Source organism: Calidris pugnax, unplaced genomic scaffold, assembly GCF_001431845.1.
Source record: "Calidris pugnax isolate Ruff unplaced genomic scaffold, ASM143184v1 scaffold44, whole genome shotgun sequence".
Taxonomy (NCBI): Eukaryota; Metazoa; Chordata; class Aves; order Charadriiformes; family Scolopacidae; genus Calidris; species Calidris pugnax.
In genome coordinates this window covers 47,407,638-47,432,439 of record NW_015094506.1, presented here as the reverse complement: position 1 = coordinate 47,432,439, position 24,802 = coordinate 47,407,638, and the positions used below count along the sequence as shown (strand labels likewise).

Below are 24,802 nucleotides of genomic sequence, written 5' to 3'. Positions count from 1 at the left end.
TATAATGGACGTATTATCACCTAAAAACTATATTCAGCAAATGAGCTACTTTCTTAACCTGGTAAATGTGAATGTAACCAAACCAAAAAACGTGAAGGAAAACAACTGGGTTTAGTGTTCTGCATAGGGTATAAATTCCCATATTTTTCAATAACAGAAAGACTAGTTAACCAAATTTCTCATTAGCTGATAAAGCTGCTTCTGATCCGTTTATAACTTGAACTAAGCTTCTAAAAACCAAACCAGTAATACAGTAACATTTTGTGAACAAGTCTCATGTTAACCTTATTTGTTTATCAAATACCACAAACTGAATAGAATGGTTACAATGCATACTAGAACCTTCAAAAATGCAGATGTATTTTGATTGACTGAAGAGAACATATTATTCACTTAAGCTTCAAAAACCAACTTTCTATGAAAGTGACAAATTATTATTTCTTTCAATTACGCATCAGGAAAAAATACTTCTTAAAGCCCTTCCAGATAAAACAGTTACAAATATCCATTACCTTAATTTTTCTACAGAGACCAAGTATTTTTGGTAATGCAAATTTCAAGATTTTTAAGATAGCAAATGCTGGATTTTAAGACTATGTATAATGACTGCCTTTGAGAGTGAGGCTAATGGAGTACAGATGTCAATCCACCAGTGTCCTGTAACAGAATTTGACCAGCTGGCTACCTTCATCCAATTTTGATTGAGGAAAAAACTTAAAAATGTTAGACTTGTAAGGCACTGGAAAAAGACGATAGCAGCTGGGTAGAGGAAAAAGATCCACATTAGTACACTCCTGTGGTAGCTGCTTGACCTTGGTTATTAGTTGTATGTGATCTAATGCCAAGGTATGTCAGCCAGAAAAATCAGCATACTTGTGGCTTGTAACTACTACCCACAGCATGTACTGTTTGTCCAATAATTACAAGAAAGAAAACAGATGACACTGGAAAGGAAGGAGGAGAAAACAGAGGTTTAGGCACATCAGCTGTGAACTAAAAGCATTTCAAGAAAGAAGAGGACTAAAACAAACAACATATAAGGTTATTCTCACAAAACAGTAAGTGTAGATATAAATACTAATCTGTAGAAAAATCCGGTTCTGTCACCTTTGCTATTCAAACAGAAAGCTGTGAAAAAAACCCACATTTTCAGGATAAGCACAGAAAGTAGTGATTGTTCCAAGGTACTGTCTGCTGTAGGCTTAAATAATCAAAGATTATGACAGCTAACAGGGAAATTGTTTGCACATGGATTGAGTAATACCGATATTCACAGCCTGAAAACAAAGAGCTTGCAGTTCAGTCAACTCAAAGCAAACTTGGAGAGATTTACTTATAACTATATGTAAACATGTAGTTATGCACATGAACAACAGGTAACTGATACATAGTCCCAAAAGTTTTGTAGCTATTTTAGCTTTCAAAAAACTAAAAATGAACATTTGTCAAACAAATTAACGGAATATCGATTACTGTACATGCATAGGACAAATTGTGGACAACTAATGAAAATTCAATTTATGGCACCAATAATTACATAAAAAACCAGAGTAGTAAAGATGAAAGAGTTGGATCATTAGATCTCACTGTTGTAGTTTGAGCAACATGCCTGCATTAAAGAAACCCAAATGACGATTCTGGTGCTGAATAGTGTTTGTAGATGCAAATGCCAAGGACCTACAACTCATAAAAGCAGATCTTGAAGAAAAGCCAATATATTAAGGCATGTGATGGAAACAGCTTAGAAACTGACAGCCAATTTTGTCATGAATGATTAGTCATTTTATACCTAACATGCTATGACTTTCAAACATACAAAATTTGCTCCATTTCAAATAGCTCTAAAACAGGGGCAACGGGAAAGGGGAGGTAGAACAAGAGAATCCATTTCAGCTCTTTTAAAAGCCCAAACATTAAAATAAAAAAGTGATCTCTGTTACCCCCACACTGCCTCTTGTAAGGATGGCAAGTACTACAGATACCACAAGTGAGGTAGTATGCAATGTTCTAGTCCTATTTTCATTATTAACTAATGCTAGATACTTTCTTTAATTATACTGGAACAGGGCAGCTTCCTCTCTAGGTGTCACTATTTTTATACCAGATTTCACAAATGAGATAATGTAAAAAAAACCTAATTTAAGCATCTGTCTAGCTAATTTTACAGCAAATTTTATATTCAGAAAGCATTCCATAAACTTTTAAAGCAAATTCACTAAATGTTTCTCAAAACATACTTTCTACTTTAGCACTGAAATGTCTTGTAGGACAAAGGAAGATATACCAGTCTTGAGACTGACCATTACTGAAGCTGCTGGTCTAAGTTGTGCTCCCTGGATTCAATAGCTTTAAAAAAAGATTGAGTTCAACTCACCACTTTACCATTAGTCTTATGACAGAAATAGGAGTATATGATTTTCCAAAGAAACTTATTCTATTTAGAGTAAAATCCCCCAAAATTCCCCTCAGAAATTTAAGGAAAAGAGTCTGAATGTAACAGTTTTCCTCAGGATTTACAATTTTGAGCTTTCTTTTTTCTGAAGCATGAAAAAATTACAACGAAACAGAATAAAATTTAAAAGGCTATACTGTAATAATTGAGGAGTAACCATATTTTTTTTTAAACAGGACCCTGATGTATAACAAAGTCTGAATTCCTTTTTTCATTGCTGACTTTAAAATTGGAAAAAATCTAGTATTGACTTTCCACAGCAGTGTTGGTCTGGAATAAAGAGCTTGGACCACCAAGACCTGCATTAGTGCAAAGGGATGGACAGCTATTTTAAGATTATCCCTGGCAAAAATTTGCCTCATCATTTATACAGCTCTCTGAAGTCGACAGACTCGGATGACTTCACATTGATCTCATATATAAAATAGCCCTCAAAATCTTGTTAGTCATTTTATCTGCAAACACCTAAATTTACTCCTCCTCCGTTTTCTCTTTCTATGTATTTAGTAACATGAGTCTACCATCTGCCTCTTTCCAACATTAACTGCCAGACTCCAGAGAGGACTCCATTGCACAAATACTGAGCTAACATGTGATAAGATACTGTTGCTGCCCTGGAAAACCTTGCTCTTAAAGGAAGAGAACTGCAAACTTGAGAACAAATGTAGAGAGGAATAATCAATGAAAATGAAGCTTTTACTAGCTATGTTTACATTTGAAGAGGTTTCAAACAGAATTACCACATTCACATAAAATAATGTCTATCAAAGAGCAAAATGAAAAATAACTAATAATTTACATGACTGCCAATCAGATTTAGATTTCAAATACAACTTTATGACGCACTTTAAGTAAACTTATGAATGCTTGTCTTCCTTATGACAACCATAATAATGCACTTCACAAGGACACTGAAGGTATATTCTCTAATATTTATAAATTGCTTTTGCAGCAATCAGTAAGATCTTGAACACAGGACTTTGTCATGAATGAAGACTTTATATACCATTTCTTATTTTTCAAGACCCTCCTCTCCTTCCAAACTGTAATTAACGGACAGAACTTAATTATGACAAAATATCCCTCTGACTACCTTACATACTTATTTCAATACATGAACAGCAAAAAAGAAAATCCTTCCTCCATCTTCCCTGCAAGACAGCTATAATGGTGCTAGGTCCTGCTTCAAAAACTGTAGTATCGAGCATTCCATACTCTGACATTGGTTGCTATGGAAAGAAACAAAGGCATACATCCCTAAGTTGCAATGCTGTTCAGACTAACAACTTAGCAATTTCAGCACTGCAGCACAGAGCAGATTCCTGTAAGCAGAAGACAAGCAAAAACACTTAAGCTAAGCATTTTAAAGATTCAGAGCCTCTAACCTCCTGACCAGACGTGGACTTAATTAGGGTCACCACAGGTAAGTGTATAGGGTAAGGACTGGAGAAACAATAAGCCAAAAGAATCAATTCTGCAGGGTAGCTTCAAAATGTGGAATGGCAAATAGACCCATCAGAGGTTTGTATGCAGGACATATCTCCTATTTCTTGGGAAAAATCCTTAATCTGTATGGTATCATGAAAAATGTTACCAAGTGTTAAGCATAGCAGGAGGGCTATGCCCATGTCTCTGCTTTGAGTAAAATGAAGTCCTCCACATTGGAAATCAGTATGAAATAGGATCAAGGTCAGGGGCCGGAAATCTTTTAGGCACCGCTGTACCCATGATCTAATGGAGAAGTGCAGGCAGTAGCTAGATGCCTACCTATTTAAGCTATGCTTTTTATGGAACATGAAGATGTCTAACTTAAATGACTTACAGAACATAACAGCCCACAAGCCTCTACAAATAAAGAGACATGACTGCACAGTTTAATGTTTTTCAAAAACTCCCTAGACTCAGATGTTTAGCTCCCCAAATTTAGATGGAATTTGAAGAATTATGTCTAAACCAGATAGTTGTCATGAATCAACTCACTGATGATTGCTCTGTAGGTCACCTTGCCATGTAAGGACCAATGGCATTTAGTCTTCAGTCAAACTTTGTACCTGACAAAGATGATTTTGGGATATCAAGAGGTTTTTTCAGGAAATAGTAACGGACAAAAATTGAAAATTAATTAATATTTCAGCTGTATATCTGAGTGTATATTTCAATACTCACAGCCCTGGTTGGATCACCAAAGTCTATCTTCAACCTCCCCATTGCTCTAATGATAGCAATAATGGACTGAATGGTGTTACTGTAGACAACAGCTTTGTACTGTTTACATTCTTCTTCTGAATAACCAGCTTCGTGGATAATCCTATGGAAGGAAAAAAAGTAAATTATTCAAATAAAAAAAAAAATCTATTTCTCTATCATTGTATTTTACCATACTTACTTCATTTGTTTGACAATTGTGCTTTTCCCTGATTCACCAGCTCCTGAAAAATAAATATGTGAAAATTCATTAAAGTAGACTTTTATTGATCTTTGAAAATACATTTAGTTTCTATGCTTCAAATACCTAACCTGTATGAAGACCTTCAATAGTTACAATATGTCTTGAGCTGGAAGTTTCAAAATCAAGATATTTTAGGAACAAATCATTCAGCTCTAACAAAAATCTTTGCTTTTCTTTTTACAGAAATGAGAATCATCTTTACAGTCCTTTACACAGTCTGCTGGTGTTACTAATACAAACAGATAATCAGTTGCTCAATTTCAAAGGGGTCTGAAGCTTCATTCCTCTAACTGCCTTTATAAACAACACCTAACCAAAACCACCATCTATAAGTTCTTCACATTGTATTATTGGTCTTTAGTGTTGCAAATAAACCTCTTCAAACTCTTCAAGGTTCTAGTCCTTGTAACCATCTTTTGGACCTTGCAAGAATAAACCAACGCAGTCAGACTACTTTTTGTTGGAACAAATTGCATGAGGTTTGCCAGACAGGCTGATAGCATTCTCAATGCTAAAAAAAAAAAAAAAAAGCAAGCATATTATGCTAAAATACAAAGTTTACAAGAAACAATTAGTATGTCTGTCAGCACACAGGGGAAAAAATGTGGTTTTTTCTGTCTCAACAACCTTAGCTTAATTTATCTCCACTTTCTTTAGTCTGCTTCTTTCTCTGAAAAATTCACTGAACTCTTGAAGCTATGATCTAACCCCTACAGACAGGGCACTCATGCTTTGTCTCTGACTTGTCCTGAATTCTCACTCTCACATTTCCTCCTCTTCAATATGATTTTGCAGAAGCAAGTATAATCTTCACACAAAGAAGCAAGTAAGTATAATCTTCACACAGTCTACAGGTGTTTCTAATGCAAACAAATCACCAGTTGCCCAATTCCAATACAACCAAAGAAACCTCTGTTTTTCAGGTCATTGTGACTATGGGAAGCCACTGATAAATGCTGTATTAATCTTCAAAAATGGGCAAGAAGGGGAGTCTGGGGCTTTATCAGTCAGCCTCACCCTGATCCTCACACTAATTCTACAACAAATACTCCTGGAATTAATTTGCAGGCACACAAATGAAAAAAAGGTGACTACAAATTGCCATCATGGATTTACAAAGTGCAAACTGTGCCTAATTTGGTAACTTTTTGTGAGGAAACAGCTAGCTTGGGGAATGAAGGACACCAATAGATGTCATTTACTTTGATTCTAATAAGGCTTCTGATGCAATCTCCTATAGCATCCTTGTACCAAACTGGATAACTATCAACTTCAAGGTGTTGGAAAATCTGCCTAGACAACCAGACTTAAGGTTTGTGGTCGCAGTTTAAAATCGAACTGAAACCAGACAGAAGAGGCAATCTTCAGGAGATGATACTGGGCTAATACAGTTTAACTTCTTCACAAATGACCTGAAAGCCAAGATGGAACACATCCACATCAAGTCTGCAGGTGACATCAGTCTGGTAGGCCAGGAAGTGGTCACAACATTGAAGAACAGAGGTGCTATTCAGAGCGTCCTCAACAAGCTAAAGGATTGACCTGACCGGAACCTCACGGCAGTGAATAGAGATAAATGTCAAGTCCTGCAAGTGGCACAAAATAACCCATGCAGTAATACAGACTTGTGACTAACAGGTTAGGCCTTGCAGAAAACAACTGTGAGGATCAACAACCTGAAGAGTGAGTAGTGGGCCCTTGTGGCAATGAAGGTCAATCACATACCAGGCTGCTGCACTGGGTCTGGCTGGGATGGAGTTAACTTTCCACAGCATCCCACATGGTTCTGTGCTTTGGATTTGTGGCTAAACCAGTGTTGATAAACTGGTGGTTTTGCTATTGCTGAAAAGTCCATGCACAGCATCAAGACTTTTTCTCTTTTCCACTCTGCCCCCTCCCCCAAAGTGAGTAGGTTGGGGGTGGACAAGAGGTTGAGAAGGGACATAGCCACAACAACTAATCCAAGTTGGCTAAAGGGATATTCCATAACGCGTGATGCTCAGCAGTAAAAGGTCAGGGAAAGGAGGAGGAAGGGTGGACATCTGTGGTTATGTGCTTGTCTTCCCAAGCAACCATCATGCATATTGAGACCCTGCTTTCCAGGAAGTGGCCAAACATCTGCCTCCCAATGGGAAGTAGGGAATTAATTCTTTTTGCTTTGCTTTTGTGTGCAAGCTTTTGCTCTCCCCATTAAAATGTCATTATCTTTATCCATGAGTCTTCTAAACTTTCTTTTATTCTCTCCTTATCCCAAGGGAGAGGACAGTGATCAAGCAGCTGTGTAGGTGTTTGGGTTGACCACAGCCAACAGCTACCACTGCTGCACTGTCAAAACTGCAGTCAAGTCAAAAGAAGCTGTTATTCCTCAGCAGCCAGCGTTCATGATGCTGTATGAGTACAGTGTACTGTTCCCCTCCTCAGCACCCAGTAAATGAGATAGTAATAAACTAGAGGAAACAGTTAGTTGATTAGAGGGCTGGTGATCATGGCAGACAAGGAAAAGCTACACAAAACTGTGCTTTTTAATCCTGGAAAGACTACCGGGGAAAGGAGGCGAGGTGGGGAGTGTGTCCAATTGCTGTCCTCTCCATAAAATCCACTTTCGAGCACTGAAGACAGAAGCAAGCTTCTCAGAGCTACACAACACAAAGATGTGAGGCAATCAAGAAGCTGCAGCACAGGCAGTTTTACAGAGATAAAAGGGGATAAGGAATCCCACGCAAGAGGCTGAGTACCGACTTAAACACCAACTGGAACCGACTGCACATAAAGAGTAGAATTTAATAAATTATATAAAAATAAATATATAAAAAATAATAAAGAGTAGATTGCTCTTTGAAGAGTAGAAACTCAGCTTTGGAAAGCTTCAAGATTCAACTGGACAAGGCTCTGAGCAACCTTATCTATTTTCGTGTTAGCCTGGCTTTGAGCCAAGGGTTGAGCTAGTTGACTTCCAGAGGTTTCTTCAAACTTAAAATATTATTTGATGTCAGTATAACAGAATATTTTAATACTTTGACAACTGTATAGCGATGCCTTTGGGATATGCCTCTGTTAAACCAAATACGTAGCTTCATGATAGGCTCAAGCCAGTTTAAGACTGGTTGCCAAAAGTTGTGCCAGCTCCTCCCCAGCACTGCTACTGGTGTGGCTAGACTTCTCCAACACACAGTAGAATGAGTGTTAGTACCAACAGGAGCTAGTGTGCTGCAGAATTAAGTAGGTAAGGAAGAGAGTAGGCCTGTCAACATCAATCGAAGGCTGCTTAATGCCATCTTTAGCCTACATCCAAGTAAAAAACTTTTTACAAAACAGCAAATTTCTTTCTAGAGCAGCAATAGTTCTCAGGCTCTGGGCTGCCATGGAAGTTCAGTACTAGTATAGTAATATAAACAGAAAATAGAGACACCAGCACATAAGTCATAATATTGTGACACCTGAAGCATTTATAAACCAAATTAACACTTAATCTGTAAATACTGAATTATGCACTTAAGCACAAATAGGTGACAAAAGTATATATCCCTGCATTCAACAGCAATTTTGGACTTAGAAAAAGCATTTAATTTGTATTACCTCGTGAAGTGCTCTTTCTGTTAAAAAAATCACCACATTTGACTAACTGAGCGAGTCAGTGTCAGGGCTAGTCACAGTATCAAAATTTAATTAGTTTGTAATAGAGTTTCTACTCCGTTTTTCCTGAGTCAGATATGCAGGTTTCTCTGTGGTGTTAGAATTTGCGTGTACCAAGTACCTAGAATTCTCACAAAAGTCCTCTCAGTAACATAACCACAGACACTCATAATACCTATTTTAAAAAAAAATAAAAATCTATTACAGAGTACCTAATATCAACAGTAAATTCCTGGAAGATGTAGTCCCCTGTTTTATTCAATGGAAAATAGAAACAGTTGCGTTTGATTTGGGTTTTTTTCTTTTTAACTGCATGTTAAATGCCTGACGCTTGCCTAATAATCTTTGTGAAGTATATAAGAAAATGACATCTTACTCACTGTCCCATATGAAAGGAGATTCATTATTTCTGCACTCCTGAAGTAGAGCTCACACAGTTTTCTGATGGATGCATTTGTAAAATTTCCACCTCTATCTCAGTGTAAGTTGTCCATATAGCAAAATGAGAACTAACTCTGTTTAGACAGGAGCAAGCAGCATTAAATATTTCATGTGACAGCTGCATATAAGATGTCAGACACCATTGTACTGTTACAACCAAACCCTACCCAAATTTAGACAGACTTGATTGCATATTCTTCAATCGTCTGGTCAAGGATGCTATTTATTGCCTACTACTTGAGTGTGATACTTGATTTCAGCTTCACTACTGCCAATAATTTGAACAGAGAGTCTTATTGGCTCAGTTACTATTTATGTATAATATAAAATATTAATAAAAAGACATGACAGTTCTGCTCAGACTACAAAACCAGCAGTGTATCAGTTCCAAATTTGAAAGATTGGTGGGGACTTTTTGTTTATTTAGTTTTAAATGAGAGTCTATGCTGTTAGGTCACTTTGACAAAATAAAGTTTTAATAATGCATAAGTATTTTCACCTCTCTTGCACACTTTGTGCACTCCTCAAAAAAAAAAGGGGGGGCAACACAGCCTATTAAAATACAATTATTTAAAGCACAGAATCTTAATCTTACAACTTTTATTCACATGGTTCAGTAGGAAGGTAACTTCAACTAGGTCTAATAGTCTTATTACACCTGCTTGCCAGAATGCTTCATTACGTAGACTGACAAAGTGTGAAGGCAAAGCTGCACTAACGTAATCAGCACAATTTAACAATTTAACATAGGAACCAGCACGTTTTCCCACATAGATTCTACTGTAATCTGAAGGGTCTTCTGCCTCAAAGTTTAGTAACCAGGCTCGACCTTCTCCTGTAAATACTTCCACAGCAATCCAAACCAGTCATTTACCTGGATCCTGGAGCACAAGTTATGATAACACTCAGTGAAATCATAACTAGCACCCAAACCAGGCCCTATGTTTAACTCCACTGCACCATCCATCACACAGTTAACATGAAGCTCAGCTAAATAAGAGGGACTAAATTTGTATTATAATTTTTCTTTCAAAGCCAACTTTCAACTTTGGAAATAGAGAGAAAAATCAAAGAACCTTCATGTTCCAGTGTCGAGAGAAAAATCAAAGAACCTTCATGTTCCAATGTCTTAAAAAAAAACAAACCAAAAAAACACCCAAACAAAAAACTTATTTAAAAACCCCTCATTTAACAGATCGACCTCATGTATAGTACTCTGAAGGAAGTGAGTAAGGCTAACAAAACTCAAATAGATTTAAAAAACACATAAAGCAATATTTGATTCCCCGAGCCGCTATTTGGCCAGTTACACAAGAACTTATTAAAAAATATTAAATACACAGACTCAGTGATTCTATGGTTCTATGACTCACTACTATGAAATTGTAGCAAACATCACTTTAGACAGATCCAATATTATTTTACTTTCCAAATGGAGCTGGTCTCTGTTCAAAAAGAACTTAAACAAGTATTTTATAAATTAATTAAAAATAACAGGTCAGCAAAAATGTTACTGTAAACTACTCAGTGTCTCATGATTTATTATCCCACACACTGCCACATAGCAAGCATTCCAGAACTACAAATTTCTGGAACAAATGTTTTGTGAACCCAAGCACAGAAACTGTTTGTAAGTGCTGAAGCATTTGCTAATTGCTTACTGAAGAAACTAATCAGATACCAAAATAAAAAGCAATGCAAACTTCAAGTTCATAGTACTCCTCCTTGGAGGAAACCAACCGACAAATGCAGTAATTCCTAATAGCACAAATATACTCCTTGCAATACTAACACAGAAGAAGTTGTAGACTAAATTTTGGGAGAAAAAAAAAAAAAAAAAACAGATGAAGAGAAGTGATAGATAAAAACTGAAGAGTAGACCAGGGCTGTCTTTGAACCACCAACTAAATCAGACAAAGGAACAGAACCCACAAACCAGTAGAACAGTCTTGCATGTTGCCAGAAAAGAGTTCAAGGATGGACAAGAGTAATTAATATAAAGCTTCCAGTGGATGCTTGTCAGCTTTTCAGACTGTAAAACATGAGACTTGCACCATGAAATTTTAAATAAAAACACATTGACTCAGATTGCTGGATTCACATTCACCTACTGTGAAATCCTCTCCCCACAACCCTCCTACCCAGTCTTCTGTCAGATATTAGTGTTTCACAGGGGAAGGCACAAGATGAATGGTGCCTGTTCCTCAGGTGTCACTGGTCATAGCACAAGCTAAACGCCCAGTGATTATTATTGTGTCTGTACGGGGCCAGTAAACTCTTCGAGAAGCACATGGCAAGCAGACAGCTCGGAAATATAATCTCTTAAATTTATCACCTCATGACACATTACCAGACATGAGACTTAAATAAGAATTCAAGATGTTAATCACTGTTACTATATTCAAAACACATCAATGCGAGTACAAGAAACCCACAAACAGTGGAAAGTTGTTGCTACACATTCACTAGACAGGTTGACCACTAAATGAAACATGCTCTGACACCAGCACCCACACCACTACAGGCCCCTGCAAAATTTATTTTTGTCTTGCGCCCCCACTCCCCCTTTCTGAAGTCACCTAGCAGCCACGTTTCTTATCCACCTTCTTGTACTCTTCTAATTCTGAGGTGGTTTCTGCCACTGACAGTTTATGTTCCTTTTTCCCTTCCCAACTGTTTTCATCTAGTCAACCAAAGGTTGACAGTACTCATTACTTATAAAGTGGCATTCGTCTTGGAATTTCCATAGCTACTGGAATTTGAACATGCCAGGAAACCTTGAATGAGATAAGAAGTTGTGTGAATAATATCTGGCAGAAAATATTTCAGTAACTGAGCCATGTAGTAATAGAGTGTGAAACCCAAATTACATCACTGGTTGAAACCACAGGAGTGACAGATTCTAAAATTATGACACTGACTCAGATAAAAGATCTGAGATATTTCTCAAGGTTTCAGTAGTTGCACGCTGGCTTAGTTCTACAGAACAAGCACCATTAAAACCTATAAAATCACTGTCACTTTTGTAAACTCCCTAACAAATAAAGAATTAATTACAAATAATTACTTCTCTCCTAGGTCTTCAGTATTGCTCTTAGAAAATGTTTGAACTCAATAGCACACAACAAAAGAGTCAATATATTATATATAAAACATCATTTAAGAAAACAGTTGTTATTATAAACTGTTACCTTAAGAAGCAATCGCATATTAACTCACATTAGCATTGTGAGCCTATAGGAGAGCCAGGGAGGGACTCTTTGTCAGGAAATGTAGTGACAGGACAAGGGGTAACGGTTTTAAATTGGAAGAGGGGAGATTTAGATTAGATACTAGAAAGAAATTATTTACAGTGAGGGTGGTGAGGCACTGGAACAGGTTGCCCTGGGAAGTCATGGGTGCCCCATCCCTGGAGGTGTTCAAGGCCAGGCTGGATGGGGTTTTGAGCAACCTGGTCTGGTGGGAGGTGTCCCTGCCCATGGCAGGGGGGTTGGAACTTGATGATCTTTAAGGTTCCTTCCAACTCAAACCATTCTATGTGTTTATTCAGGTCTAGACCTCCAATAAAATGCTTTAAGTTTCTTAGATACCAAGGCTATTACAACAGTAAACACATAAGCAAGTGAAAAAGACGATATTAATTAGTTTAGTATTGAACAAAGAAAAAGTTTGGGTTTATATGCTGTATAACTTCTGGAACACAGTGAATTCTGAAAAAAAAAAAAAAAAGGAAGGTTATGGTGAAACAAGCACATTCTCCATTTCGCAAACCTTAAGGTAACTTCTATTCGCATCCTTATCTGTAGAAGTATTAATTGATATTTCAGCAATTTCAAATTTTCTATTAGTGCTTACTATCTTTTTATGACAAAGGCTTTATGAAATCTTCATTTTGCATAGAATTTGATGCACGTAGTAAGCAGACACCTTAGCAGAAATTTTGTTGTGTGCAATTTTATGTGCAACACACTTGAATGCATGCAGATTTTGAATACATCTAGCTCTTCAAAACCATTCTTATATTTATAGCCCTCAACTGTTTAAAGTTACTGGCTGTAGAGCTACTGATGTATAGTAGGAATCCTTTTATCATTATGTGCATCACTTATACTATAACCTTATACTATAACCATACTGTGGATTCATTGTCCCACTACAGAGGAGAGCACCAGTACGTCAGATTTCAGAAACTCTCTGAAACATTCAAAAGTAAATATGGTACCTTGGAATGGAGAGATTTCTTAAAAAAAAACAGCATCATTGTCTTACAGAGGGACAGTGCCATTGTAGTTTAAATTCTGAATCAGTTTCTTTAATTAAGATATAGCCGTAGCTTCTTTTGTATGAGGTGCCAAACCCAGCAGGACCATGACAAACTGAAACTCAAAGACTTGGAAATAGACTTCTTACTTATGTCAGAAATTAAATAAGGGAATGGATGCACACTTAGAGATGAAAAACACATAGTAATTATGGTTGCTGCCTGGCAACTTCATGCCACACCAACAGTGACTAAAACATGTGTGGCTTCAGGTTTATCTAAAATGTCAGTGTTGACAGTACCTTGATAAGATTATCAGTTGACTACTTAGAAGTATCAAAGGCCAGCCTCCACACTACTGTCCTATAAAAGATTTGGGAATCTCCTCAAAACTCAAAGTCCACAAACTTAGTGTTTCTAATGAAACTTCACTAATAGCATATAACTGATCTTCTTTTCAAAATTAAAATAAGATTTAAATTTGTTACGTAAAAAAAAAAAACTGAAGTTATTATCTTCTTCCACACATAGGCATGTGTTCAGAAACAATCGCTACATAGTTTGAAATCAAAGTATGAAAAAACATGATTAAAGACCTTCTAGAACATGAGTTTGAGTAGATATTGTACCTGACTACACTGCACGAGATAAATGCTGAGTGCTCCAACAAAAAGAACCACCTCTTGGATCTTAAGTTTACCAAGATAGTTACTGTCAATTTCTGCCAACAGAATACAGCCTGCCTCATCCAGACCTCCAAATATATATCTAATAAACCTTTGAAATCCAGAGTGCCCTGACATTTTTCTTGGCAGTGTGGTTGGCCTTCATGGCCTTTTACTGTTCACCGAGCTATAAATATGATATGCAAAGATCATAGAAACATAGAATGGTTTGGGTTGGAAGGAACCTTAAAGATCATCTAGTTCCAACCCCCCTGCCATGGGCAAGGACACCTCCCACTAGAGCAGGTTGCTCAAAGCCCCATCCAGCCTGGCCTAAGATGGTAGGTTCAGTGACCAAGATACCCGAGAGAACATCTACTACTCAGCAGACTATCATTAATCACAATCAAAGACACTTTACAAAAAATTACCCACTGTGACAGAGGCAGACTTTATGCAGGTTGTTCTGGTGGATAGATACAATAAAGAACTTAGAATTCACATTATATTTTCATCTGAGGCTCCACTTGCAATTCAGACCAGCACTGCTGTTGTATTACCTACAATTGTGACAGATCCAACTTTCCCTGCTATCGCATATTACTATGTACCTGTACAAAGAGTTGGGAAAACCAGAAAGCAAGGTGCACGCGTTCATATCAAACCAGGAAAAAGATCTCTCATGTATATATCTCAACTGATTTTATTCAAAGCTCTACTTGTCAGGTAACACCATTATTTGTAAATGAGATAAATGGGTACTGTCAAAGTTTGTACCAGGGCAAACGTAGTTATACTAAAAGTTAGCCCATTATTGTAAAAGTAGTGCAATAACCTTTAGTTCACATAAATTCTCAGTCCTTATCCATGCCTAACTAAAGGGTGTTTTTTACCTTGTAGCTTGAGAAGATGCACAAAAATAAGGAGAATAAGCATATACTACAAGAGGTCTCCACCAATAAACTTACAAAGTGATACGACTGAGATGTTAAATGAAAAGGATCTAGCTATCCAGACTGACCTTTTTCGAAACCAAACATTTTCAGAACTCTTATTTGTATTTGAATCAGGAAAGAAAGTTCATGTGTATACTCAACCATACTCTTGCCACACACACATGCATTTTTCCACACAAAGCTACCTACAACTAGAGTATTTTTTGTGGTTAACAATACTAAACCAAAAATTTGTCTTTTTCATTCTTGTTGTTTAAACAGACTTTGTATTTAACTGGTCTCAAATTAAACTGAGAAAGCTTTGAAGTATATAAAAACTTCAACCCATTCAAACAGGCAGTTGCAACTAACAAGCCCAGAAGCAAGGAGTAAGATAGATACTTAAATAAATAGCAGCTTGTTAGGCCTCAGACATGTTGTCAAAGCCTGATCTAATCTAACCCCAAAAGGCCCTGTATTCCAGAACAGGAGACAGAGAAAGTAACCTAAGCGGCCTCTCACCTAGGAATTAAATGACAGCCTTTGCTAGCAAACACCAAGGCATTAAAGCATATTAGAGGAATCCCTGTCAATGTCTTTAAGAGCTTTAGAAAGCATATAATGGTTTTGCTAAGAGTCTACGGGATTTATTAAGGATCAGTAACTGAACCTGCATGCAGCTGAGAAATCCACTTCCAAAATGCTTCAAGAAATATTTAATGCATAAAGAATACAGACAACGCTTAAATGAGACTTAGCAGCTTATGTTCAGTCCATCCTTGTGCAGTACATTACTGGCAGATTTGGAAATCAATGAACATTCAAAATAACATTTAATGAAATAAAATCTATAAATACTCAAGACAATTGTCATGTTTACTCCAAATTTTGCTATGGCATTCATCTCCAGTCACAGCAAGTTCTAAAATTACATTCCAGTACTACATACTGTATTCTGTTTATAATTTTAGTACAAATTTACTGTTTTAACTGGAGACTGTCTCCACTCTCCTCTCTACTGTTTGGACACTAAGCTGGCAATTATTCTTCTTATCCACTACCATTTTGTATTCTTCACAAAGTACTAGGTAGAAGATGATTCTTCCTAGTCAAGCCTATGACCTGTAAGTTAGAAGAACACTCAGAAAAATAAGGAAACATAGTCCTGAGACTCCTTGGACTTGGAATGAAAACAAACTCCTGCCTTGATTTTCCAATCAAGTGCCCTAATCAAAGTGCCCTTGAGAAAGACTGGCATTGTCTCCTGTCCCAGCAATGAGGTTTTAAACTAAGTGGGTTTTGAATAGTTTAACGTGTCTACCAACCGTACCTCACAGGTGAGCACAATTTCACATTATTCCCAAGCCGATTCCACAACAAATGACACAGAAATGCAGAAAGAATCCTATTCTGCACCCATGTTCTCTTCCACCCACTGCTGTGCATTTCCAGTACTCCATTTGCATAAGGCACGTATCTCTGCTCCTCACCATGATTTGTTCAGACCATTATGAAACATCAGTTAAACTGACCACTCTAGCAGCAAAGTCAGTCCAAACAGAACAGCCAATCAGACTATTAAACCAGCGCAAAACTGAATTAAGTGTTTAAAAGTGCCAGGGAAAGGGCAAAAACCATTCAGCCTGATGCTGTGAGAGCACTCTCCTTTTTACCAACACAGAGCTTCTAGAATGGCACACCTGCTTATGTCACTACAGTATCAGACAACATGCACTGTATTTCCAGCATTCTCATGCAGATTTAGAAAGCAGGCAAGAACCTCTTGAGTTTTGCTGGAAACTACTAAAAAAACCCAGAGATTCAGAACATCCTCATGATCGCGATGGATAACAACAGGTATTATGAGCCAAACAAGAAGAACAGCTTCACCCATGTAAAAAACAACATACAGTTGTATGCAAGAAATAATCAGCTTTGCAAAGGGAAGGTGGGATACAGGTAGCCATGTGACTAACAGTATTTCAAGAAACAGACCATATTAAATTCTATAAGGTATTAAGAATTATAAACCTGCTTCACAGCTTTAACGGGAATTTTCATTACAGTACATTGATTTCTTCTTTAAAAGCAATCTGTTTAGAGCAATGATTGTGAAGACTTCCTGTCCATTCTGGTTGCCTAGATACTGTTATATTTCACTAAAGATTTAACCAGGTACCTTTGCTAAGCACATTACGCACTTCCAATGCAATACCACATTTTTAAAAAGCATATATGAAAAAGCAATGAGGTAGAGTTTATTTCATAAATTGAAGCACTGTATACACAAATGGTGTTGATTCCTTTAGCTTTACAGGAAGTATCTTCTAATTTCAGTATCAATTTATATAGGTACATATAGTATTGCAGTTCACATGCATCTCTAAATATAAATACATAGAGTCCTTATAAACATACAGATATACATCTACACAGCTACTTGATTTATTAAGTTGATACCTAAACAGACAAGAAATTGTGTTACTCAGAGCTTCAATGACCCTTCAATTACCAAAGCCAGGAAAGGAAAGCAATTTATATGACTATCATGTTAAACAACAAATCTCTTATTTAAAGAATTGGTTCTTAAATGCTCTATGTTAATTACCCCCAATCCAGAGAGAATACCAACAGAAAAATTTAAAAATTACACAAAAATATGTTTTTCAAGGAAGGAGTTAGCCAAAATGAAACAAAGTCAAAATTTGATCCAAACAGATAACATACTTTCAAATCAAAGAATAATGCACATGGGTATCTGTGACACTAGGTGATTTTTAGGTCATTTTGCTGGGACAGCATAAACAGGTACATGATACTTTCCCTCCTGTTATATATTCAAGTCATAGACAATTCGAGAGATTTTGAAGCTGGCTCCACAGCTTTGCAAACACCAAGGGCAAAGGCATGATAATGGGAAACACCTTCCAAATCCCCAACTCTAACACTTCTTGTCTGCTCCTACTCAATGGACTAGGAGAATAAAATACGTTTAAGCATTAAAAAGAGATCAACAGTTCAAAATCTTTTATTGCAAACGCATATATTCCTAGTACACAAAAGCATCTAAGCAAAAAGAGCTCATCTTTGCCTTAAGCATCTAATAAATTTGAGTAATTATCCTTCTGCTCAGAAACATCACTAAGTTGAGCCGTTTCAAAAACTGCATTTATCTGAATAGTGCACTCAAAACTTCTTGCTCTTACAAGTTCAGAGTACTGATTTTTCCACCTGCTCTACATATATACCTTACTAACTTAAATACTTTTTGGATATAGAATCTCTCAGGTGAAGCCAACTAAGTTTCATTTACAGAATAACAGAGCAGTAATTTACACAAAGCCCAAGGTAACAGTAGGACACTGAGCAAACAAGCACAATAAATAGAACAGCTGACCTCAGTAAAGCCAGACAATGACTAAGACTCAACCTCAGAATAGCAGGTTTTCATCAATACAGGTTCTCCTAGACACATATTGGAAAAAACTTTTTAATAGCTAATTATCAAGTTAATTCAGATCTTTATTTCAACATTTCCATGGCAGAAAAACTTCACACTTAATAGAACATGTTAAATATCTCTTCCATTTTTCTACCCTGACCTTTGCCAGATTTGCATATTACAGGAAACACTGCAGACATCCATCAAGCTCAGCAGCAAAACTGACTTCAGTTTCATGCCCTCTGAAGCCAGACCCATGACTTGGTTTCAGAATATTTAGCCAGACCTTAGGATGTGCCAAGTACTCAAGTCTTTCTTCTTAGAGGACCAAAGCAACTAAAGGGTAGAACGTGGCAGCACAAGAATAATCCACTTTGGCCATACGATTACATAAATCAGTACAGCCTAACTCATTATAGCACAAAGCCAAGTTCAAGCTGTGCCAACACAACTATGCAAGGAGCTATACTGTAAACTTTAGTTCTGAAGTGAGTTAAAAATAACTTCACAAAAGGAGGTTAGCTTAAATACAGAATCATTTCAGTAATATCATCCATAGGACTGAAGTAAACTGTCATATCAGCACAATGATGATACAATGAACTGTGCTGCCAGAAAAAGTAGGAAGAAACTACTTAAGTCAGTGTATTACAGAACTTACATGTAGTCTTGAGGTACCACTGACGCTGGGAGTGAATAGCTTACCAAAAAGTACTTTATCAGAGCTTTTTGGTCTCTAATTTGGGGGGGGGAAGGGTAGGGGCATTACAATGTTTTAAAAAAACAACTTGAAGGAAAATCATCTTTTAAGGTTAAAATGTTTGCTAACTGTAAAAATACAAAATTAAAAAAAGAAAAAAACAACTTAATGCCTGATGCAAAAGATAAGTTAAAGTAGTTTTTATATATCCATAGTCAAACTTTTTAATCACGAGACAAAAAGCAAAGACGCCATTACTAATATCATGGCATAGTACAAAATGTACAGTTTCTCTTCAGCCCCTTCTAAAAACAACATGTACAGAAGTAATTTTTTTAAGAATGTTAAAGAATTAAAATCACCTAATAATCATAAAAGGTGATCTTATAAAGAAACTTCCAAAATTAAGATTTAAAATAATAATGCAACAGATTGCCAAAAATCACTAAAGATCATTTGTTTTGTAGTGAAGTTTATACACATTTAAGATCAATATTATGATGTTGTAAATTATTACACCAACATTGAAACAGAAAAGAGACAAGCATAAAAGAACCCAAACTGCAATTACACAGACATAACCATAGCTGAATGGCTGTGTTTTCTATACATCCATGAGCCTCCTTTCACAAAAGCAAGGGGGATTATTACTCTGTGGGAATCTAGTAATTTTGACTTTGTTCTTTAAAATTATTGTTATATTTAGTACAAAGGCTTGAGGATTTCATTGATTTAAATGAAGTTATAAAAGTCCACATGAATAACATTGTTTGCCAGAGTCCAACTGTACCATACTGAAAAGCAAGAGAGCTCCTCGTTCAGAACTCCTGCTAAATCTAAGCAGACAGGCAGAAAATCGTGTGATGGGGGGTTGGGACGGGGCAGACAGACAAGACCAACAATTTAAAAAACAAAAAACAAAGCCCAAACAACGAACACCTCTTTTAGGTACCACAAATCAGCTTTTAAATAAGAGGTAAACTTTGTAAATAACTATAGACAGTTGCCTTTGAAGGTGAGACAGGAGATATTTTGTCAGAAATATTTCAGGCCAGGCTGGCATAACTTAGAAAGATGAGGTCAACATCTCTGAAATGTGCAATACTTGCTTGTGAGAATAAAGCTTTTTTGAGAGCTCCCATAAGTTCAGACTTCCTAAGCCTTTTTTGTCTGCAACTGTGGAGAAAGGCAAGAGAAGTAATGGTACAAACAACACCTATGTATTTTTTTAGTCCAATGTGCAGTCAGGTCTGGAGGAAGGCAGGTATTGCCAAGGACTGTAAGGATCATGTTGAAAAGATGAGTATATACAGTGGGAGTCAGTTGACTGAGCAGACAGAAAGATGCACGTCTGCAACAAAAGAAAAACAGCTAGAAAAAGATGCCCAAGATGTAAAGATTTAGAAGAACAACGGAACAGAATTGTTCTAGTTACTGCCTTAAGGAACAGGAAGAACTGCAATGAAAAAGATTAAGAGCAGTACTCTCTCTTAAGTGAAAAAAATGGATATCTTTAAGAACGCAGGATGCCAGTGTCCCAGTATGAATCACAAGGTTCTATTCAGGAACGGCAAAGTGGCTCGGTTGGTCATGAGTATAAAGCTATCCATTGAACTTAAATCTAAAAACGTGATTATCCAGAAGGAAGACAGATAACTACAGTTGTCAGATATATGGCCTGTGACTTCCTGGATCCCAGGATTCACTCCTAAAGAATGTTTACGACATATCTACGGCATTTTTCATTCAAGATACTAAGAACCTGAACACTGAATTTGCTATATTAGGTGAAGAATGTGATAATCCACAAGACAAAGCACTAATCCTATAAACTCATGCTGCCAGTTAGAATGTATTCATAAAACCTGATGAGTTAACCTCGTACCAGAAGGCTTTCTACTAAATGAGGTACTGCCTGTTCTCCTGCAGTTGGCACAAATTCAGCCTTATGTGCTTTAGCTAATTCAACAGAAATGTACTTGCAAATCCACACCTGATCTGGATCACATGTATATTAATGGGGCACAGAGATCAGTCACACAGAATCACTAGCTCCCAACATGAGTAGAATTACATTCATTCTGCAAACATCATTGCAATTTTTATTTGTTGAACGCTAAAAGTTAAGATGAGGAACCATGAAAGAGGAAAACAACTTGTATCTACTGCTGTCTCTACTTGGAGGCCAGCCAAAATATACACTGCTTTCAAAAAATCTCACTCACACTAAGTATATAACCTTATCTACAAGAAACAACAACAAAAAATACAATAAAACAAAATATTCCTTCAAACGACTAGGAAACAGAAGTTTAGGAACTGTCAACTTGACGCAAATATTAAAGTGCTTAAGGAAAAGACTTTCCTATGTCAAATTTTTAGTGTTGGACAATATACTAGACCGCACTTATTTTTTTCGAGTTCACATGAAATGTAAATATTTGTCACACAGACTGAAAATAATTTTAAATGAAAGAAGTCCATTTATTTAATGATTTTAAAAAATAAAATCACCAAATTACATGTATAAACACACTTTTTCCATTTGGCTTACAATCTACATGCTCAAATTCAGGTTATTTCTAAAAAAGAAGATGGCACTCGAATTTTCCAGAAAAGGTTCTCCTGCTGTTGGAACAGCACATTGAATTGCATAGAATTACAGAGTTATAATATTGTTATACATGGATAACATTCAGAATTCAATGTTTTTATTCCAAGACCTGATGCATGACCTGCAGTCAGGTTTGTAAAAAATGATGCACCAATTTACAGATATGATGAAAGTCAGATTACCCAGACCAATAGTATTTTGCACAGCTTAAATATGTCTGCTTCTTCCTAGAAACAACAACAAGGTATCTAACAGGGATCAGTGATATTGTTCACAAAGTCATGGTCTAGGTACAGCAATGCCACATCTATCTCTTAATTAAATCACTGCAATTTCCTGTTTAAGAAAAAAACTTCAGAAAAGCACATAATAGCATAAATCAAATTTAAAGGCTAGAAATAGACTGATGACTGATTTTATAAACACAGTTTCCCTCATCTGAGCTTTCTAGTTCAAGCTTCACCACATAAAAATACAGTTTTTATAGATGCTGGAATAAATCTGTCTTATTGGGTCAACAGGTATACAGCTACATGCCCTTTTTCTATATAAGTAAGGTATTTTAGATGCCTCTCACACATGGCATCTTCCTGGCAGCAAACCACAATTTGTACTTTTCCTTTTATTTCAGTATCTTTTTAACAGAACAAGCCCATAAATAGATGTAGGAGTACAACTGAGTAGATGATAAACTATGACATATGGGCTGAACAAGCAATTGGGAAAGTGAGCGGTGAGAAGAAAGTGACTCTAGTGGAAGTAACTTTAAATAGTTTTGCCATCAGAAAAGCATTCACATAACATTTAAGACATCTGACACAGTTGCAAAGAAAAGTAACAGAAAAACTTTACTGCTAAGACATGAAATACACAAATGCATCCACAGATGTACATACAAAAACTCATTCTGAGTTCAGTAAACACAAAAGTTACCTAATTTTTGTTTAAATAACAATTCAAACACTGGTACTATAAGAAGCTAGCCAGCTAGTTTTCAAACCTCTTTCTAACAGGGGAGGAGGAAATATCAAACTAGCTGAGCTACTGCTCAGAGCTCTATGAGAAAACACATGTATTTGAATATTTGTTCCACATCCAGAAAAAAAACCCCATGCTTTCCTCAAAAGCTTTTCTGTATTAAAAATGCAGAATTTATAAAATTTAAAAATAAAAGCTCGTAACATAGGACTTTATGCATAAGAGCATTAAACTACTGAAAATAGTGACAAAATTCATTCTCAAGTTTAAAGCATCTTCTTATACATAGGGACTTTATCCATATCCACAGAATATGACGAAAGATATGAAGACAACTACCAAACTATACCTACTAGAAGTTCCATGCAGAACAGCAAAATACTGAAAAATCATTTTAAATGCCTTGCCAGAAGACATACAAAGCATCACTTTGCCACCATGGAAAGAGACAATAACATCTTCTGCAATACTGCTATTGATCACATACAGGATAACCCTTCCATGAAACAATCAGAGGATTCCAAAGGTGTACAAGAGTAGCCACAGTACCAACCAAAAGCCTAGCGCTTTCTGGAAAACAGAACAAAAAGAAAAGCTTTAACTGTTTCTCTCACAAGTGAAATTTTAAATCTATAAACATTATTTTAGGACATTTGTTCTTCGCATACTAGATTTGTTTCATCTCTTCATCTACACATGAAAAGTGCTTCAATTTCCTCTACTTTTCTGGAGCTTTTTAGAATTTAACAACAGATACAAGTTATCTAAGAGGTCTACAGTGTTTTCGTCTACATGCTCTATTCACTAGAACCTAGCAAAATCATTGTCGAGAGGAGTGAGGCATTGGGCAGTCGTTTAAAGTTTGCCTGAAACCGTAGCTGTGGGAGGGGAAGGAGCAGCAGGGGAAAAGCTGCAAATCAACAGCTTTTTAACTCCGGATTAGAATCTAGTCTGGTTTCGCCATACAGCACATACTGCAAAAATCCCTACAACATTAACACAATACAAATCTTGTAGCATTCAGCTGTCCACAAGTTGTACAGCAGTTTTTGTCCTGCACAAAGGTATTTCTAATTGAAGTCCACACACCCTTTTTTCTTGTGCTTATTTCACCTATATTTACACACAAGCATGTCACTTAAAATACACAAAAAACTAGCTTTCAAGTACTTGTGAGCAAGACTCAAGAACACATGACAGCATCTTATGTGAGTCACTACGTTATACATTTAGAACCCCCATCCAGGTTGTACTTCCCGTTGTAAGAATTCAGCAACGTAAGTAACTTCCACGAAAATAAAAACACCACGAAAAGTTAAATGGTGCTCTGCCTTCTCTTCCTTTGACGCTTTCTGCACTTTCATCTTACAGCGACAGTTTAGGAGACGTTCGGGTCTACAAGAAACGTTAAGAGCAAACATCCTCCAGCCGAAAATTGCCTTCCTCTGAGCAGAGGTACACAGAATCCACGTCCAAAGTTTGAGATGTCGCCCTTTGATGTGGAAGTTCGGGCCCGCACTGAGCCAGGACACGGGACAAACAGCGCCGTGCCCTTTCCCCAGAACGGCCCTGCCTCTAACCCCGAAAGGAGCCGAGGCCGCCCACCTGCCTTCACAGGCTGCTACGGCCCCCCTCACCCCCAGAACCGAGGGGCCAGGCGCACACACCCCACTACGCCGGAGCCGCGGTCCCTCTGCCACCTTCTCCCAGGACGGCATCCCGCCCCCCGACCGCCTTCGAGCCCGAGAAGCGGGGCCCTCTCCTCAGCCACCCCCCGGTGCCACGGCTGCGAGATGGCTCGGCGGGCACCTGCCCGCCCTCACCTACACGGGGTGGGGGGGACTCCACCTCAGGGCTGGGGGCGAGGCGGCACCTTCCCTCAGGGCAGCGCTTCCCCTCAGGGCTCTGGCGGGGGGGGAATTACCTCAGGCGGACCCTCACCCCACGGCAGCCCTTACCTAAGAGGAGCAGCTTCACCTCCCTGGCCGCCTTCTCGCCATCCTCCCGCAGGTTCCTGTCGATCATCTTGCTCCTCTCCACCGCCGCCTTGTCCTCGGCGCTCAGCGTGCAGCCCATCTTGGCACGGGGCGGCGGGGTTTCGCGCCTGGGGCCGCCGAGGAGGCGCTGAGGAGGGAGGGGGGAGCGAGTGCCTCCCCGCTCTCCGTCTCCTTTCCCCCCCTCCCTCACCTGAAACGCAACGGCGGCGTAGGCGCCACACGCCCGGTTTACCTC

At 37.6% G+C, this 24,802-nt stretch overlaps 1 protein-coding gene across 1 annotated transcript in view; it reads right to left on the bottom strand.

The window, feature by feature from the left end:
- Positions 1-24,660, bottom strand: part of LOC106901305 (guanine nucleotide-binding protein G(i) subunit alpha-1) — a 37,286-nt gene extending 12,626 nt beyond the window's left edge. The window contains exons 1-3 of the mRNA XM_014963897.1: positions 24,529-24,660; positions 4,839-4,881; positions 4,619-4,760 (exon numbers count right to left, since the gene is read on the bottom strand). Of these exons, the coding sequence (XP_014819383.1) occupies positions 4,619-4,760; positions 4,839-4,881; positions 24,529-24,646 (303 nt within the window). The 5' untranslated portion in view covers positions 24,647-24,660. The remainder of the gene's footprint in view (positions 1-4,618; positions 4,761-4,838; positions 4,882-24,528) is intronic.
- Between the last annotated feature and the right edge of the window lie 142 nt (positions 24,661-24,802).